The sequence below is a fragment of the Cuculus canorus genome, chromosome 4 (assembly GCF_017976375.1).
Source record: "Cuculus canorus isolate bCucCan1 chromosome 4, bCucCan1.pri, whole genome shotgun sequence".
Taxonomy (NCBI): Eukaryota; Metazoa; Chordata; class Aves; order Cuculiformes; family Cuculidae; genus Cuculus; species Cuculus canorus.
In genome coordinates, this window is record NC_071404.1 from 14,411,257 (window position 1) to 14,430,157 (window position 18,901).

At 37.7% G+C, this 18,901-nt stretch overlaps 1 protein-coding gene across 5 annotated transcripts in view; it reads left to right on the plus strand.

Moving 5' to 3' along the window:
* The window catches only part of EVC2 (EvC ciliary complex subunit 2), an 86,243-nt gene that overhangs the window by 45,732 nt on the left and 21,610 nt on the right, over positions 1 to 18,901 (plus strand). For 4 of the 5 annotated variants that reach the window (XM_054065115.1, XM_054065119.1, XM_054065118.1 and 1 more), the window contains 5 exons: positions 2,302 to 2,461; positions 3,724 to 4,181; positions 7,134 to 7,338; positions 8,644 to 8,766; positions 16,640 to 16,867. In XM_054065115.1, coding sequence (XP_053921090.1) covers positions 2,302 to 2,461; positions 3,724 to 4,181; positions 7,134 to 7,338; positions 8,644 to 8,766; positions 16,640 to 16,867 — 1,174 coding nt within the window. The remainder of the gene's footprint in view (positions 1 to 2,301; positions 2,462 to 3,723; positions 4,182 to 7,133; positions 7,339 to 8,643; positions 8,767 to 16,639; positions 16,868 to 18,901) is intronic. The other variant, XM_054065117.1, reaches the window with a different exon arrangement.

Below are 18,901 nucleotides of genomic sequence, written 5' to 3' on the forward strand. Positions count from 1 at the left end.
TGAAGAGCTCTGGAAGAGGAGGTGCTCTCTGGTTGACATAACTGTGATAAAGCAGAACTGCGTTTCTATCTAGTATCTTTGTTACGTAGGAGATGACGATTTGAGGCTTTTTCAGATAGTTGTGGGTGCTTGAGCAGTAGATGGAGAGGTGTGAATTGTAAAATCTGACCACCACAGTTACAGTGCAGTGACTGCAAACAAACTAAACCATTAATCTTATGGTTTATTTCTCTTAGCTTTTATTTTGATGTTAGTATTTGGAATTAAACTGTTGGAGTATCAACAAATCCTAGTAAACAAGAACAAAGCTGTCCTGTCTGGGGAAGGGCTTATGACATTTAGCTGATACTCTAGTTTATGAATTGGGCCAGCTATCACATTGGAACAGGGACTTGGAAGCCCTGAATTCATCTGAATCCAGAACTTGTGTGTAATGTTCATGTCTTCTGAGAAATTAGGAGTTGAAGGATGAACCAGAAGGTATTTGGACAACATCCAGGTTCAGGTCAGAAATTGGTGCTTTCTGCTCAAAGTTCCATGTTGACCTTTTCAACTACACATTTTGAAAGACCAGCATCCTGGTCTGGCTGAATTAAGATATTCCTTTATTCTCCCGTTGTCTGAGGAATTTTTGGGGAATTTCCAGTGGTTTTGAAATTCAGTTTGAGTTTGTGGAGAGGGATGTTTTTTGAACTGTTGCAGGCAGGGTTAGGATCTTGCTTACTCTTTGAAATGAAGTACTGTAGCAACTGGAGTAGACCCTAGTCTTAAAACTTCCATTTGAAAGCGCTGTGTGCTTAAGATTGAGAATTTGCTCTGTTAGATTATTGTATTTTACTATCAGTTTGAAGTCTTTATAATTTTTCTGATCATGTAAATGAACTGGGAAATCTGAATATAAATCTTTTCATAGAATCATAGAATAGTTTGAGTTGGAATGGACCTTAAAGATCATCTAGTTTCAACCCCCCTGCCATGGGCAGAAATATCTTCCACTCAATCAGGTTGCTCTTAGCCCCATCCAGTCTGACCTTGAACACTTCCCAGGAGAAGGCATCCACAACTTCCCTGGGCAACCTGTTCCAGTGCTTCGCCAACCTTTTCCAGTGCCCCCTCCCTGGAAGTGTTCAAGGCCAGATTGGATGGGACCCTGAGCATCCTGGTCTAGTGGGAAGTGTCCCTGCCCATGGCAGGAGGGTGGGTACTAGATGATCTTTAAGGTTACATCCAACTCAAACCATTCTATGATTCCACAACTTTGCCAGGCAACCTGTTCCAGTGTCTCAGCACCCTCATCATCAAATTTCTTTTCCTGCTGTCTAATCTAAATATTCCCCTCTTCAATTTAAAGCCATTCCCCTCATCCTGTCACTACAGGCCCTTGTAAAAAGTCCCTCCCTAGCTATCTTGTAGGCCCCTTTTGGGTATTGGAGGGCTGCTATAAGGTCTCTTGTAGCCTTCTTTTCTCCGGGCTAAACAATCCCAACTCTCTCAACCTGTTTTTGTATGGGAGGTGCTCCAGCCTTCTGATCATCTTCGTGGCCCACCTCTGAGCCTGTTCAGCAGTTGCATATCCTTCTTATGTTGGGGGATTCCAGAACTGGATGCAGGACTCTGTGAGACCAGGTGGGGTCTCACAGGAGTAGAGTACAGGGGGAGAATCACCTCCCTCAACCTCCGGTCACATTCCTTTTGATGCAGCCCAGGATATGGTTGGCCTTCTGGGTTACGAGTGCACACTGCTGGCTCATGTTGAGCTTCTCATCAATCAGAGCTCACAAGTCCTTCTTTACAGGGCTGGTGTCAATCACATTGTCCCCTATCCTGAATTGAAACCATGGATTGCCCCAGTTTGAAATAATTTTTAATTGTTTTTACTTGATTAAATTACATCCTTTAAGGAGAAAATTGTTTCTAATGATAAGAAGAATTTATAAAAGATATCTAGACTTGCATTCCAGGAGTATTAAATGAATAATATATAAGGTTTAAAATGTCTCATTTGAATATTGCTTACATTACTAACTGATATGTAATTGGATTTGCATTTTTCCTTCACTTCCACCCTTCTTCCCCTTCCTGCCCTCCCCCCCTTCACAGACTGCCTCAATTCTACCCTCATTTCTGACATTATCTTTCTGTTATCCACTTTCTTCTTTGTTCCATAGGGTATCACTGCTAAAGTCACAAAGATCATTCTGTGTGTCTGCTTTGCTGAGCCTTATTATGGTACTAATTGCCTCAAATGTCCTTTTGCTCTTAAGAATTTGGGATAACGGGCTTCAAACACTGTTATTGCAGAGCAGGCCATCTACCTGAAAGTCATTTGGGAGTGCTGCTGGACCGAGCCGAGTCTGAAGTTAATTCTGTTAAACAGAAATTTGATCATGATTTAAAACAAGAAAAGCAAAAGCTTCGCCAAAAACTCATTACCAAGCGAAGGCGGGAAATGCTACAAAAGGTAATTATTTTCAGTACATATATTTTCATAGGGCTTATAATGAATTGAAAATGGAATGAATTGGAATATAAAGTGTAATTCTTGGGACAAAGGTCAACAGCGCCAGGAGTGTGGATGAGAATAAGGGTCTGTTGTTTTCAGCTGTATGCTGTATTAATTATGCAGTAATTAATAGCTGTTCTTCTAGAAAAACCTGCAAGAAAGCAATATAACTGGAGAAACTTGTGTAGGCCTTCTACTTCATCTAACCTGTCCGAGGGGGTTATGAAAAGCTTCTGTAGTGTGCAGGCAGGCAAAAGCCAACTGAGATTCTGCAGTTGGTGAGGGAAATGGCACAGGTATGTGACAGTCAACGTTTTCTATGAGTTTCCTGGGTATGTGTGACTTCGATAATTCTACAGCACACTTAAAGTTCAGCTACAAACTGAAATTATTTAAAAGACACTGTAGCTCTGGTTGCTTGTGGTGGGACTCATGTCGCCTCACATCAGCCATCTGAAAGTCAAGGCTAACTCAAAGAGCTCTAAATCATCTCTTAATGGAAGATGACTAGCAGAGAATTTAAGATAAATTGAAGGAAATTGTTATTCAGAGGTCCCTGCTTAAAGGGTGGAGAACAAAACCGTGGTGGATTAGGAGGTATTTATTTAGATGACCAAAGTTAGGTGAGATATGTATCCTTTGCAGGATATATGTTTCAGTGTTTTCTGTTCTTTAGCAGATAGCAGTGCAGGGAGAGACATTGGGTATAATGATGGAGACTATTGTATTTATTTTCGGCATAGGTAGCTTTGGTTTAGCTTTCTAATGAAATTGCTGCATGCTGCAAGGTGGGGAAAATAAAACTGAAAAACCCAACTTTCACCCCGCCCCCATTTTTTTTTTTTATTTCCTTGGTATTTGATCCACATTCACTTCTGGAATGCTGCCAGATTGTTACAGTTCAGCCAGCTGAAATTGTGAAACCACAAGATCACGCAGTTAGGTGCTGGCTGTTCTATCTAGCAACAATCCAAATTATCACAGGTCTGTGTTAGCCCTTCTATCTGACAATAATCTCAATTATCGCAGGCCTGCTAGATGCACAAAAAGCCATCATGTTGAGGGCTAGTTAGGTCTTTGGACACCGAAAAGCAGTTTCGAGAACACTGAGAAACAAAAGTATGAAATTTTGTGTTGCGGTGAAATATATACTTAAACAGCTAGAATTTGAGATGTTCTGTCTCTTAATCTTGTTCCTCCTTTGGCAAATAAATTGGCAGAAAGAGCATCAGAAGGAGCAGCTCTCACTTGGAGACCCCTTCAAAACTACTAAGGAGATCACTCACTACCTGAGCCGCTGGAAAAATCTTCTGAGCGATCACATCACTGAATTTGAAGAACTTACTGAAAAGCTTGACAATGAGGCCAGCGAAGACCTGAAAGAGCTTCTTTTTAGTGTAACAGAGAAAGCTGTTGAAGAGCTTAAATGTGTTCAGTGTGGAGTATTTGTGCAAGAATTGGTCAGGCTCAATGTGCCAAAGATGTTCCTCCTGGAAGCTGTGGAGGAGCATAAAAAAGAGATGGTTGTTAAACATGAACAGCTTGAAAGGGAAGAGCATGACAAGAGCATGGCTGCTGAAGAGCTGCTTCAGCTCACCAGGCAGAAGCTAAGCCAAGAACTGGAAACAAGCATTTTGGAACAAAAAAAATTAAGGAGCTGGGAACAATCAGTATTCATGTAAGCATCTCTCTGCACTTTTTTCTTAGCTATTATTGCAAATAGAGATGAACTATGAGTTTTCACACCTGTCTGGGTACGATTCCTAACGATCACTTCTCTGTCGGGCACTTGGGAATTGATGTTTTTGCAAGTGCTCAGCCCCTGCAGTGCCAACGGGTGAGCCCTGCAGAGAAAATCCTGGGAAACAGTGGTTTTGAAACCAGAGATGTGGAGTGGCATTTTTATACTTCCGTTCACTCTGTGGCAGGTTTCACATGCACGTCTTTCATTGTTATTCTCTGCCTGCTCTCAGAGGTCCCCACTTTGGAAATGTCAAGTAGTGTGTGAGGCCTAATTAGCCCCGTGTCCAATTTCAGTATATTCCTTCCATCCACAAGTCAACCCTTAGTCATCAGATGCCTTTTAAGCTCTGCCACAGTTTTTCCATATATTCCATAAATACACAGCGTGGTAACCTGCCTCCCCAGCTTGTGGGCTCTATGCATCAGGCTTGGCTGATATGACCTGTGGACAAAGTGCACCTGACAGTGAGTCCCGAACCAGAGAGTAGAGGCATCACAGCATGGGACACATTGCAGGGAGGTTCGCAGGCCATAGTTGCACCTTGTGGCCATTGCCGCCTGCTACAACATGCCCCTGGCGAGGTGGGGAGGTGGGTCGTAACCTTCCCACCATCGGGAGACCTTGTGCAGGGAAAGACCGCGGCTGCAGCCAAGAGTTGTGTGGTGCCTCCCAGACTGGGCAGCAGAGTCCCTGAGAGATTTGCACCCTGTGTTAGGCTTTCTTAGCTTTGGAGTACATTTACGACTAGTTGTTTTATCAACTGAATATTTACAGTACTTCATTTCCTATGCAATCTCTATTTAATAACAGACATTGGTGGAGACATGTGAACACGAAAAAATAATTTGCTGTAAAAATCGCAGCTTTAGGGGAAGCAACCCTGGAGCAAATGTACCATGTGAGAGATTGAACAGGGAAGGGGGAGCAAGAGGGTGGCGGAAGCATTAGTAAAGGTTTCTCCTTCATGCCTCTTCTTTAAAGCAGAACAGATTTGCACAGGCAGTTTTGTGCAGGCGGCATCTTTATAAGTTTGCCTGCTGCACGGTGTTAAACCATATAACAAGAATATAAAAAGAAACCTTGCCCATTATATTTGCCTTGTTAAAGAAAAAAAATCCATTTGTGTCTTGGTTTTGTTCTAGTTTTACATGCTTTGTACTTTTATTCAATATTTTAAATACTTTTCTATAAGCCATTTTAACGTATTTTCTAACTTGTCCTATTATCTCTTATTTATGTTGCTGAGAGCAGGTCTGCATGAGCAGGGAAGGAGGTTGTATGACCCAGCTGATCTTTCCTATTTCTAACATGATTCTATAGTTGTTTCAGCCTGCAGTGTCACCTGTTGTGTTTGTTAGATGCTGTCTTTATTTACAGCAACAGTAAACCATTTGGGTCTTTTTCAGTAAGATACTGGAAAATATATGTACAAAACCCATAGCATTTGCATGTTATATGAAAAGCCCCTTAAAAACCGTCACTGTCTTTATGTTTATTCCACTGTCTGTCAGTTTTGATATTTCAAAGACGGATCCCAGCTCTCATGCTGATGTTCACATCTGCTCTCTAGGTTTCACAAAGAACTGTTTTGAATGATAGCTTTTCATTTTCGTTACTTATGGAAGAGACCAGGAGTTAGTCCAAAGTATTTATGAAGATCATTAATGCTTAAAGTCCTTTTTAAATATTGATGTGACAAAACTGATTTGCTGTAATTTTCTTTTATATCTCTATGTATTTGTATATATATAATAGTGTGGATTTTCTTCTAAAAGTCTAAGACAAGATGAGAAATGGTTAAGTATACTGTAAATGCTCGCTTGAAGAAATATTGCATTAAAGGAAGTAATTTTTTGAAGGAAAAACCTTTATGCATTAAAAATGTTTTAATTTAGGATTTAGCTATACTCGGATGTTTTAGTGAAATCATGAGGTGGCATAGGACTGTGATATACTGAATAAAAACATCAGTCCTCGTGTAACATACAGTATAATGTATTATTTTAAAGAAAACGTCTTTTTTAAAAAATATACTGTTTGTGCCTTAAATACAAATACCTATTTTTGGAAATTGAGAAAAATTCCAAACAGAAAATTCTACTATTATTTATTAAATACTCTCAAGGCAATATTTTGGTCACAAGATAAGGTGATAAATGTAGTCTAAGGTTAGGCACAACTGGAAGCTGAATTTACACTTTAGCATGTTTTATTTTTAAGTAAGTCAACTTCAGGTTGACCTGAAGATCAGTTCCCAAGACTTCTGTGTTGAGAACCTTCCTTATACAAAATGGCAATTTTCAGTGATTCACATTACTGCTAAAATATATTCACTGTTGTTCAGACTGCTAAAAGCTTTTTTACAAAGAACAACTAGAACCCTTGTGACGTGGTGATCAGGGAGGGATGACATAAATGAGTTTATAATAGAGATACTTTTATTCTTTTATTTTATTTTTTTTTTTCCCCCTCTCTATAGCTGTGACTGCTAAGTGCTGGGAAACAGCACAAGGAAGCTTTATGGAAAGCTTTTATCTCAATTTCAGCCCTAAGTTCGGGTTCATAGAGTCTGAATAGGTGGTAGGATTCTGTGCATAGGAAGTATGCTAAAAATAATTATTTATTTTTTAAAATATTCAAAATCTGTTTTTCCTTGAAAATAAAGTTTTACAGTCTAGAAAGTTCTGTGTGCAGAATTTAAAGTATCCTCAAGGATATTTTGAACAAGCTGAGCAGCTTAGCCCTATGTGAAATCATTAGCTGATATATGAATAAGACAAAAAATGATGATTGTTGTCATGTGAAGTATTTGTGTACACATCTCTTCCCTTTTATGTAAAATTGTCTATATCACTGAACAACAAATGGCTTTCATTTTTTTAACAGGCAGCTTCTGAGTTTACCTCTCTCGCTGTCAGAAGAGGAGTTGCTTAGAATGAGGCAAGAGTTGCACTGCTGCTTCTCTCAGGTGGACAGCAGCTTGGCTTGGCCCAAGATAAGAGCAAGAACCTTGCTTCAGGATTTTGAGATGGAACGCAGGGACACAGAACTGCTGAAAATTGATCAGAATTTAGCAGTGACCAATAAACAGGTGGGGACAACGTGGGGTCAGTATGAGGATGTGTGGGGAGTTCATGGGTATATCTGCAGGTTGTTGGCCTCAGCTGCAGGTGTGGGTCCATAGCTTCTCCATAGCTATGACAGCAGTACATGCTTCTCCTGTCTGTGTGGAACAGTGGACCTTAAAGATAGTTGTTTGGGTAGCAGTTGGATAAATATTTTTTTCACAAAGACCTGCATATTTCTGCTGCTTACATGTCCTCCAGCTTTTCCAATAAGTCATCATAGATATAAAGAAGCAGATGAGTGACCACAAGAGGCTACATATCTGAGGGTGTCAACTGAAATGCCAAAAATTAGAGCACTTGGAGCATGGCTTTGAGTGTCAGGGACAAATTGGGTCCTTTACAACCCAAATGATATTTCTCTGGCAGCCCCTACATATCACTAAATCTGGCACTAAACTGAGGAAAGATTTGGGGAACTATTTTAGGAGAATGTCCTACGCTGTCTTATCCGTGTAGGAAAGAGGTGAGGGGGCATTTAATTCCTTCAGTAAAATGTGAAAGTGTAAAACCTGTGGAATCATAAATTATTTTCAATTCTTAAATAGGAAGGAAAAAAGTGTTTCCTTTAAGAATTGCATCCAATACTATCATAAAAGAGGAGGATTTCTGCTTACTTTTTGTTCAGATATGTTTTCTATATTAACTTAATATAGAAATTAACTTGAGTTAATCATACCAGGAATGAGCCTAGTTCAAAACCTTAATAGTTTCTAAAGTACTAAAGAAGGGAAATGACTTTGCAAAGCCTTATAGCTGAACAGATGTTATCATTTCCCCAAGAGTACATTATACTTAGTTGATATTCTTGTAAAGAAATATAAAGGTCACGAATAATTTGATTACATGGAACGGTGCCCCTTAATGCTATCATGGTTCATTTGTGATTCATATACTGTGTCTTGAAAACAATGTAGCTCTTAAATTAATATTCTTTGTTCATTTCTAACAATGTATCAGTTAGTCTTTTATTATTACTGGTACAGCTTGTTTAAAATCAAATTTATGTGCCAACATTGTCATAGAAAGCATGAATATATAATTTTGCTTGAAAGAAATTAAAAATTTCCAATTTTGTGTGAATGTCTGAAAGGGATCTTTTCAATTAATAGGCAGCACCTTCATTTCAGAAATATTTTCTCAGTGAAAGTCATACTTGCTGAGTGTCTCATTAATTGGTGGATCTTCCACTAATAACAAGTAATAATCTTAATGTCAGCATCCTCATATACCTCTTACAAATAAAGCATTTTGTGCTCATCTTCTTACAGCAGCATTGTAAAATGAAAAAAACAGGATCCAGGAATAGAAATAAGATAGATATTCTGAAGAAATCTTTACAGGACAAAATTTTCATTTATGAAGACTCAGTGAAAGATGAAAATTTGGATAAGGTAAGTGCACGCTTCTTCTGTACTGAGGTCAAAACCTAGACCTTTAGTGATTAAAGAATGACAGTTTTCTGTCACTGTGCATAAGAACCAGGTAAAGAAGGCGTGAGTTTTATTGGCATTATGCATCACTCTACTCTTGCCTGAATTTTTCAAGATGTGTTTCAAGATTAGTAGTTTTCGCTTTGTTTTAATTTTTACACATTAGTTACAGAACTGATGTCATGTCTTCTGCTTTTTCTTCTGGTGGTGCTGGCACTTGGTGTATGTATGATTGCAAGACTTCTCTAGAGCCTGTCATTTTCTTAGTAAGGCTTTCAAAGGGGGAGGGTGCTTCACTACATTCTTGAGTTGAAGTGTATTAACTTTTGTTGCACTTCTGCGTATCTGGGGAATGTTACAAAGATAACTGACTGGGACATAGAAGGTATACAGCTTTAAGAACTGTGCAGAACAAACATATGCCATTGGTATTTAAAATTGGTAGATTAGAAAAGGTTTCACGAATGATTGCAATATTAATTTTAGTACCAATTTGGATAAAAACCTGCTTTTACACCTCTTTCCTGTGCTTTTATACTTGCATTGTGAGCAATGAAAAATACTGTATCAACATGTTCATTTGGAAATAATTTCACTTTTATGTTAGAGTAACAGATTGTTAGTATTAGTTGCAGGTGATAAAAGCAAATGTTTGTCTAGTCCAGTCTTTGAAAGTGAGAGCAAGTGCTTGGGCAAGAATGGAGCAAGTGGGCAAGTGTGTCATGGCACTCTAATAAAGTAATAACACTGGTGTAAGAGAGCTCTAATCTTTTAATGGAGGCATTTCATCTTTTGGCTTCTATATTTAATGCCCTGACCTCCAAAATTTGATTTGTTTTGTACTGTTACTTGGAAGTTCAACAGAATATAGGCTAAGCTTTGTGTTGTAAAAAGTACTGAATACTTGTTTGGTATGAATATTTCCTTATGTTTTTGTTAGAATTGGTTTTAAAATTGGAAGTTAGACTCTCTAAGCCTCATTGTTTCAGTTTTATATGCACCATCTGGCATACCTGTTGTTGTTCTAATTGTATGGCTGCACATTAGTTACAAAAAGCCAAATGCTTTGGGCTTTTCCCAGTAAGGCAGCTAAACTATTGTTAAGGGAAATTGTTAGTTCACACGTTGTTGTTAGGACACAGAAGTGCAAACAACAAACCTTGTGTTGATCACAGAATTATAGTTCCATTCTTTTGGCTGTTGCAGTCTGTTACCTCGTTCCTCATTTAGATTCTTCTGCTTATAAATTTTGCATTAATGTGAACACTTTTATCATCTCAATCAAAATTATCCATTTGAAGTTGCACAGGCAATTCAAGGCAGGGGAAAAGGATGATGGAATAATACAGCTCTGCTGTATTTCTCCTGCTTTTACTGCCACATACTTCATACAGTGTTGTAGGTTCTGTCTCACTACAGGATGGCTGTAAAATGGTTTCCAGCTAATACTTATGAAAGCAGTAGCGAAATGTATTTTTAATACTGTAAAACAGGCATGACAGGGAAAAAGTAGTCATGGACAGCAGGTGGTGAGCTAGGAGGCCACAGCAAGAAGTTCGAAGCCCAATCTTGGTGCACCTAAGAGTATCACTGACATTGCTGTGAGAATTTTCAAACCAGACTATGTCTTTTTTTGTGTTCATGGCTGTTTTGAGCTGTCCTGTGAATGAGGAAGTAGCTGATTCTTTCTGAAATAGCACTTACCCATCTCAGAAGAAACAGAGTGGTAAAAATACTGACATTTGTTTGTGTGTTTTCCCTGCTGGTCTTAAAAAAAACTCAATAATAATATTTGCATAAGAAATGTCTTTGCGTTTGCAGATAATCAAGTACATTTTCAGATTATTCCCTTTATTTGTAAGATTGAGGACTGAAACAACACTAGTTAGGAGTTAGTCTGGGCTAAGTATGGAATTTAGAAGTTGGTGCTTTCAAGCAATGGGCTAATCATAGTGCATTTACAGCACTGGCAGGTTTTTGTGTAGTTTGGATGTTTCAGGTGGAATCAGCACCAAATGTTCAGGAATGTAATCATCATAACTCAAAGTATGCAAACTCAAAAATAATAATATGTCAGATAGTACAGTTTCAAGTAGGACTCTACAGTCTTTCTGTTTGCTATTTAGAAAGGCTTCAAGAATGGCCAGATATTAGTTTATAACTGATTTATAATTTAGTTTGTATTCAGTGTTTGATCGAGCTTCTAGTGAAATCGCCTTCTATGTCACACTGAAGTCAGGTCTGCTTGCAAGCTTTGATTTTTCACAAAGGTACTTCTGTTTGCAGAGCTGTGATTTCAGAAGTCACGAGAGGCAGAAAGAATCTCAGGTGGCTAGGGGTTGATAGTAGTGCCAGTTGAGTAATGCAGTGTTTGGTTGAGAGCAGTTAATTTAGTGTTTAATGTTGAATAGATGCTGAATGATAAAGCTGAACATCATTCCTGTAGAAGCATAGAATGCTGACCTTTAAAGGTCATCTAGTCCAACCCTCCCTGCAGTGAGCAGGGACGCTTTCCACTAGATTAGCTTGCTCAGAGCCCTTTCCATCCTGACCTTGAGTGTTTCCAGGGAGGGGGCATCTACTACCGCTCTGGGCAAATTATGCCACTGTTTCACCACCCTCATTGTAAAAAATTTCTTCCTTATATCTAGCCTAAATCTGCCCTCTTTTAGTTTGAAACCATTACCCCTTGTCTTTTACAACAGGACCTGGTAAAAAGTCTATCCTCATCTTTCTTGTAAACCCCCCTTAACTATTGAAATTCCACAATATGGTCTCCCTTTCTCTTCTCCAGGCTGAACAACCTTGACTATCTCAGCGTTTCTTCATAGGACAGATGTTCCATCCCTCTTTTTTGAGCATGCTTAATGTATGGCTTCATAATTAGTAATATGCAAATAGTATCTAGTTTTGTAGTTTGGACCATAAATCTTACGATTCATGGAATATACTGAATATATAATAAAATTCCTGTTACTTGACATGGTTGACAAAAGTATGTTTTTGTCATCAGTGGTAACTTTTTCACATTTGAATTCAGCTGCAATTAAAATATATATTGTTGCATCTCCTTATAAGCGAACTTGAGTTGTCAAACTGCATTTCTAGTATTATTCATTATTCATTTTAATGGGTTCAATCTTACGCTAAAGGTGATCACTCATTTACTCATTCATCTATTCATTATTCATTCATCCATCCCCAGATTTCATCTATGTATAATTCATTTAAAATCCCTGTGTCTGAAACAGAGCCTCCTGTGAAGAAAGAAGCAAGCTTTAAATTCAGCTATGTGAACACACCTGTCAAAATATTTGTGTATTTTTTTATCTGCTTCTTAGAGTTTTATAGCACGTGCTGTTCCTAAACCACAAAGGCAGCCTTCAGATATTACTTGCTAATTATGTGTCACATAAAACAAATCATGTCTCAAGCATATAGAATCATAGAATGATTTGAGTTGGAAGGGACCTTAAAAATCATCCAGTTCCAACCTCCCTGCCATGAGCAGGGACACCTCCCATTGGATCAGGCTGCCCAAGGCCCCATCCAACCTGGCCTTGAACACCTCCAGGAATGGGGCAGCCACAGTTTCCCTTGGCAGCCTGTGCCAGTGCCTCACCACTCACATGATGAAGAAATTCCTCCTTATGTCTAGCCTAAATCTGCCCCTCTACATCCTCCCTCGTCCTATCACTACAAACCTTCATAAACAGTCCCTCCCCAACTTTCTTATAGCCCCCTCCAGGTACTGGAAGGTCGCTGTAAGGTCTCCTCGGAGCCTTTTCTTCTCCAGACTGAACACCACCAACTCTCTCAGCCTGTCAGTACTTCCGAGGTATTATGAAAATACGTGTATTTTGGCAGGTGATATCTTAGACATATAATTAAAAGCTGGAAAAAAGGATGAGATCTTTAGTATGTGCATGTTGTCTTAACCTTTCAAGCTAGTTGTGTTGTAATAATTTCTATTAGTTAAGAAGCTACCCTAATGTGTTAAATAGGAGCATCACAGACTAAAGTGTTAGTTCTTTTGAAAATGGACCTATTTACTTCTAGTCAGGTAAGTCTGCTTGACTTTTTTTTTTCCCTATTCCTTGAATAAGTGCTACTGTAATGAAAATCATATCATAGATGGTTCAGTCTCTTTCAACAAAAAAGTTGGTTGTTCATATCCATCTTCAGTTTCTTGCTTTTACATAAACTAAAAACTCAACATTGCTGAAATTTTGCAAGGTGATATTAGTTGTCCAACCTGATTAATTTCTAACATATTTTGCCCCTTAAAGTGGTATCTGTTGTAGCAGTGATATCTGTTGTGGCATCTCCCTAAACCTTGCTAGACGGTAGCTGTTGTTAGCAAAGTATTAAGTGGGTGGCTGAATTGGATATAAATTCCTTGCCTTCCTTTAGAAGCTGTTTCTTCTGGTATTTGTTAATGTGTCTGTTTTACTAATAAGGACTCGCTTCCATTCTGTTCTGTCTTTAAGAATCACCTAAGAGTGCAACAACATTCACCACTGAATAGAGAGGTGAGGGCAAGTCAAGAGGAAACTTCATAACTGAGACCTTAAAAAATTGGATGGTTGGCCAATATAGCTCTGAAAATTGCTAATTGCTTTTGAGCACATCATCTCTTGTCACAGTGATCAGTAGTACAACAATTCAACTTTCCTTTCAGAGCAGAAAACTCGAGTCTTATTTGAGAAATTAGTCTTGTGCACAGGCTTTTGAAGAAAGACTTCTTAAAAAGTTATTGTTTTAAATATTTGCCTTGGCACTGATATGCAGAATAGCCTTGCTTCTGGGCCCTTTGGATTTTGAAAATAAATTTGCTTTTGATGAGATAAGTAAACTAAGACAAACCAACAAACAAATTCCTCACTCAAAACTCTTTTTTTTTGTGATTGGCTGTCTCGTGCATTCTATATCAAAGTTGTGACTTGTAGGATGTTCTGCTGAAGTGTTTATCTTTGATTTTTGACCGGTGCTGCTCAAGTAATGTACTCCTTCAAATACCTATGAGCTACTGTGAGGTTAGAGATGCTAAAGATGCTTAAGTTACTTGCTTTTCAATAAAAAGCATTCTGCAGAAATCAAAAGACCTTAAATTAACTTTAATAGGTTTCTTGCCTGCCTGCAATGAATGTAGAAGACATAAATAAAAAAACAATTGTTATTATTAGTAGTAGTATTGATTTTTTTTCCTACTGAAAACTGAAACACAGAAAGAAACAATAGATATTTCTGGATCTATTCTAAAGTAAACATCATCTACTTTTTTTGAACAAGTACTGGAAGGCAGCTCAGCTCTTTTTCCATAAACTCCCAATTTTGCTTTTCACTGGAAATCTCTACCCTCCATGTTCAAAAATAATAGCTTAGTTTTTAGAATTTTGTCTACCGCATTCCCAGTATGACCTCCGAGTTGAATTCTCCTCCTAACTCAAATATTTATGTTTATTTGTAAGCCATATGCCTATTTATTATTTAGTGTCACACACCTACATTATTCAAGATCAATTTTTAGATTAAGGGTAATGTTGATAGACAATGTCTGCTAATATGGACATTAGTTACAAATGTAAAAAAAATGTATCTTGCTTCTATTTTGTGTCTGTAGAATGATGTCTTACTTTGTCTTGTAATTGGCTTAGTTTATATTAGTGGGAAATGTTTTCTGAAGGTAACCTTCCATCTCTTGCTTTCAAGGACATTCCAGGTGATATAATGGAGACTTTGGAGAATATCACATGAGCGTGAGAATATCACAAGCATCTTTGGTTCCAAAACAAATTTAAATTTATCTCCATCTGCTCTGTAATAGAATTTGTATGACACATGATCACTCTCAGCAAGTCTCTTATCAATAACATTTCCAGAGAAAATTCATGAGCATTATGTTACGTATTTATCATGTTAGAGATCTAAAAACTTGGTGGAAGTTTCATTAAATGCTCCTTTAAAGCTGAACATGAATAGACTCAATAATGTATTATTCTGATTAGCATGAATAGAAAGATAGTAAGGTTTTAATGTCTTGAGCACATACTATCTCTTATTTGTGCAAAGCTATTCTGAGGGGCAAAATCAGATCTTGTGCCAATGGAATGCAGTGTCTGAAGACTGCACTTGTTAGTGTTGTAGTTCATGATTGCAGGGCAAATACTATTTGTCTTTCTTATTTTATACTGGTAAAACTGTAGAGAGATTAAGGCTGCATGTATAAAGGTATACCACAGGATGCTTACTGTGCTGGGATACTAACCATGTAGGTATCTCAGTCTCTTTGAGAGATGCAAAACTGGATGGGCTAAATAATTTTACATAGAATAAAATATGAATTTCTGCTCCCAGGTGCCATGGTAATATAAACTTAAAAAAAACTTATTTAAAAGCTTTTGGGAAGCTTCCCTTCATGGCTACGATTCTTCCATTGTGTCACAGGTGTTAGTAACTTAAGCTTTGCTGTTTAATTCCATAATACTGAAAACTTCTAAAAATTGTGATTTCTGAAATCTTTTTCTGTATACTGTGAAACCTATCAGATTGGTTTTGTAAGGACCAAAAGAGAAATTGGAGATGGAGTGATGAAAAACCCTGCACTCTCATACTCAGAAATGTAAAGAGGGGCCATTTCTGTGCTTAGCCTTTTTCTAAATCGAGTGTGTTGGGCAGCAGTTGGTATCGACACCAGGTACTGGAGCTGGAGCTCTCATCGTTGCACGTGCTTTGTCCCTCTCTGTCTTCTGTTTATTAGAATCCAGCCTATGGGCTCTTGTAGATAATACAGGGGAAGACAGTAAAGCTAAACGGATAATTGAGTCTTTGAGGATTCAGCTATCCAAATGTTAGATATGCAGTGTAGCTGTCAATGTCTAACCTAGATATCCATACATCAGTGAAAACACATTGTGTAGGTACAAAACATACCAAGAAGTGCCTTTTTCCCTTTCTTTGACTATAAAGGGGGCTTATAGTGACAAGCTCAGATGGAAGCATCTAAAGAGGGTAATTGCAGCTGGCTGCTATCCACATTGTCCTGCAGAAACAGGACGCACAGTGGCAATATCACTGGCTGTCAATGTCATTGGTATAGCATGGATTGCTCATCAGTCACATTGCATTGCACATGCCATGCTTGTCTTTCACCCTTGGATAGTTTCTGTGGATGTCCCATCAGATGTGTGGCAGCAACATAGTTACTGAGATAAATTTAGTTTTGATTGAATCCTGTTTGATGTCCATTCAGTCCATTTTAAATCTTTCTTGAAATCCATCACGTGTAGACTCTTGGTTTACAGTTTAACTTTGTTTTGCATAAGAGGATTTTTGGTTATTTGCTTATGGAATGGTAGGTTGAATTTCATTGGTTGATATGAACTGACACACGCCAATCTGAAACTAAATACAGTCTTTCTATAAATTTTGTATTTTTGCTGGACAAAAAGATGCATTTTATTTTCCCATTTAAGCAATTGCATAGATAAGCGTAGGTTTATTTATATTTTTAATTTTTACCTTTATTTTTATATTAAAAATTGTGTAGATCCTCTACTTTAGGTGTTTAGTATTAAAATTAAGACTACCCCAAAACAAAACCTGATCTCTTTGAAATGTCTAACCTTACTGTAATTTTTTTTTGATTGCTTAAACTAAGTAAAAGCTTAGAATTTAATGTTAAAAGTGCTTTTTAAAACAATGTCTTACATTATAAAATAATAGCACCGATTTCTTTACTGCTTTAATCCTGCCTGTTAATTACATAGTAGTAAAATCATGAGTGTGCATGGTTTCTGTTAATCTTGTTATCTTTTGTGTTTTGGTATTTTAGGTTAAGCATGAGTTGCTGCTTGAGAAAGAGTGTCAGCTGCGTGATCTGGAAAATAAACTTGGAGAGTATATTGCTGCCTTAGCCTTTCAAAAGGCTGTTAAAAAATCAAAAATGTTGGACCTGTATACTGCTGTCACAAGTGTACAAGCTGTGGTCTTTGAACAACTAAACATGTCAAAAACCCTATCAAAACTGGAATGTATTCAGATTTTAGAAGCACATAATCCTGTAAGTAATGAAGTTGTGTAGAGGAAAAATTCCTAGCAGGAGACAACAACTTTCTTAGTACCCTATTTGACTTTGATTTAGCTGGGCTGATTTGCAGCTCCTGAGAGTCCACTCTTCAATTTCTGTAATTGTGCACTTTAATGCACTTAGTGAAAGAAACAAAGAAGAGTAGTGGCGCCAGGGAGGATTGTGTGTTATTATTTATTTTTATTATAGTAGCCTCAGAGATCTACAGTCAGAAAAAGCAGTATTTTGGTATCTAATTTAATATTAAGTTTTATTGATTGCAAGGAAGACCACTGGGAAGTAATTGAGACCCATGAGTCTGTTACAAAATCTTTCATGTTGTAGAGCTGTCTATACAGTAAAATCCATGTCCACAAGATACACTTCTGAGTTTTGAAAGATTATATATACAGCCTCCTACCTGTCTATCTCTCCTTAAGCACTCTCATACAGTTGCAATAGCAGAAACTTTTGAAAGGCCTCTTCCTATTATCGTCTTTATTGCATACGTGGTATGTGCCAGTTTTCTAATCCTTTTTTTAATACTTCAGTGCCCTGTATTCATAAGGAATCTATTATTTTTTTTTTAAATCTGCTATTTGCGGCCATCAAAGTGGGTCTTGGGAAAGCACTGATATAGAACAAACAAAATAGGTTTTTAAGAGCAAAACCTTTGCTAGAGGGCATCATTAGACAGCTGTTGCTGCGAAAACTCCTGGTTAAATTTTAATGCTGTCATCTCTACAGACTTTCTCTTAGAAATGTATGAAATAGTGAAAGTTGTATGTAGATGGAGTATTAAAAATAATTGAATTTGGAATTATTGCATTCTATGCAGTTAAGTGTAAGGGGGCTCTGCAGAGAGGTTGCTTTTAGCTTCTTTGTCCTTGAACTGATGAAGAAGAAGAATTGAAAGAGAGACTGAAGAGATACCTGGAGTAGCTAACACTGGATTCTTTATCCAATGTGCAAAAACTGAGTTGAGGCCTATTTTGGGGGAAAAAAATATTTTAAGCGTTGTTTATAGTGCTGTTAGGCTTGGTTTACAGGGATTATTTCCTGGTGATTGAACTTCTCTCTCTTGCTGTGTTTTTGTGCAACTTTTTTTCCCAGTAGCTAGCAAATTTTGACACCTGTTACTTTAAAACAATTTTATCAGATTGCACAGAACTCCCTAATACTGTTGACATCGGTGACGGTTTTGCCAATCAGTGAAACAAACGTGTCCGGCTATAGGTGAATTTGGTGTAAGGAGAGAGGATCTAAGGTCCATTGTCAAATCTTGCTGACCAGGGAGCAGACATCTACTTAAACATTCTGTGCTCCAATGAATCTTTAGTCTGAATGCAGCTGAGGAAGAATAGATTATAATTCAGCATTTTCTCCAAGATACAGCTTGGGAAGTAGAGTGCTGAGATATTAGCAACTTAAAACTTGGAACTAGATGTTTAAGGTCTCTTCCAACCCAAACCGTTCTGTTATTCTATGATCAACAGTGACATCAGTAAACTGGAAAATGAAACCTTCCTTCTGATGTTTAGTTTGACTCTGACCAAAGAGAGATCTTTGGCATAAGGGATCTAGTCCACTTAAGACTTTGGGTTTTGACCATTTGGTTTTTAGAACACTATTTTTAACTCTGATTTTATCATAGTGAAACTGGTTTATTGTCTTTTAACGTCAGTCTCTTTGATAGTAGCTGTTGATTCAGTATAACTAAAACTAGTGGGCTGTTTCAGTGGCTTTATGCATCTTATAGATGAATTCTAATGGTGCCATTCTTTTGTTTGGCTCTCAGACGTGCTGCTGATGTACTTTCTATATGTCCTCTACAATGGAAGATTTCAAGTGAGCCTCAACATTTAAGGCGGTGAAAATGGATTCATATCTTTTGGCATTGTTCTGATATTCATAGCATGCAAGTCATATTTACGGAAGCCATGCAATGAATTGGAAAGTGTAATGACTGCAAGTGGCTGAGTAGAATAAGAAATGAATAGACTAATATCAGGAATTCTGAAACCGTAT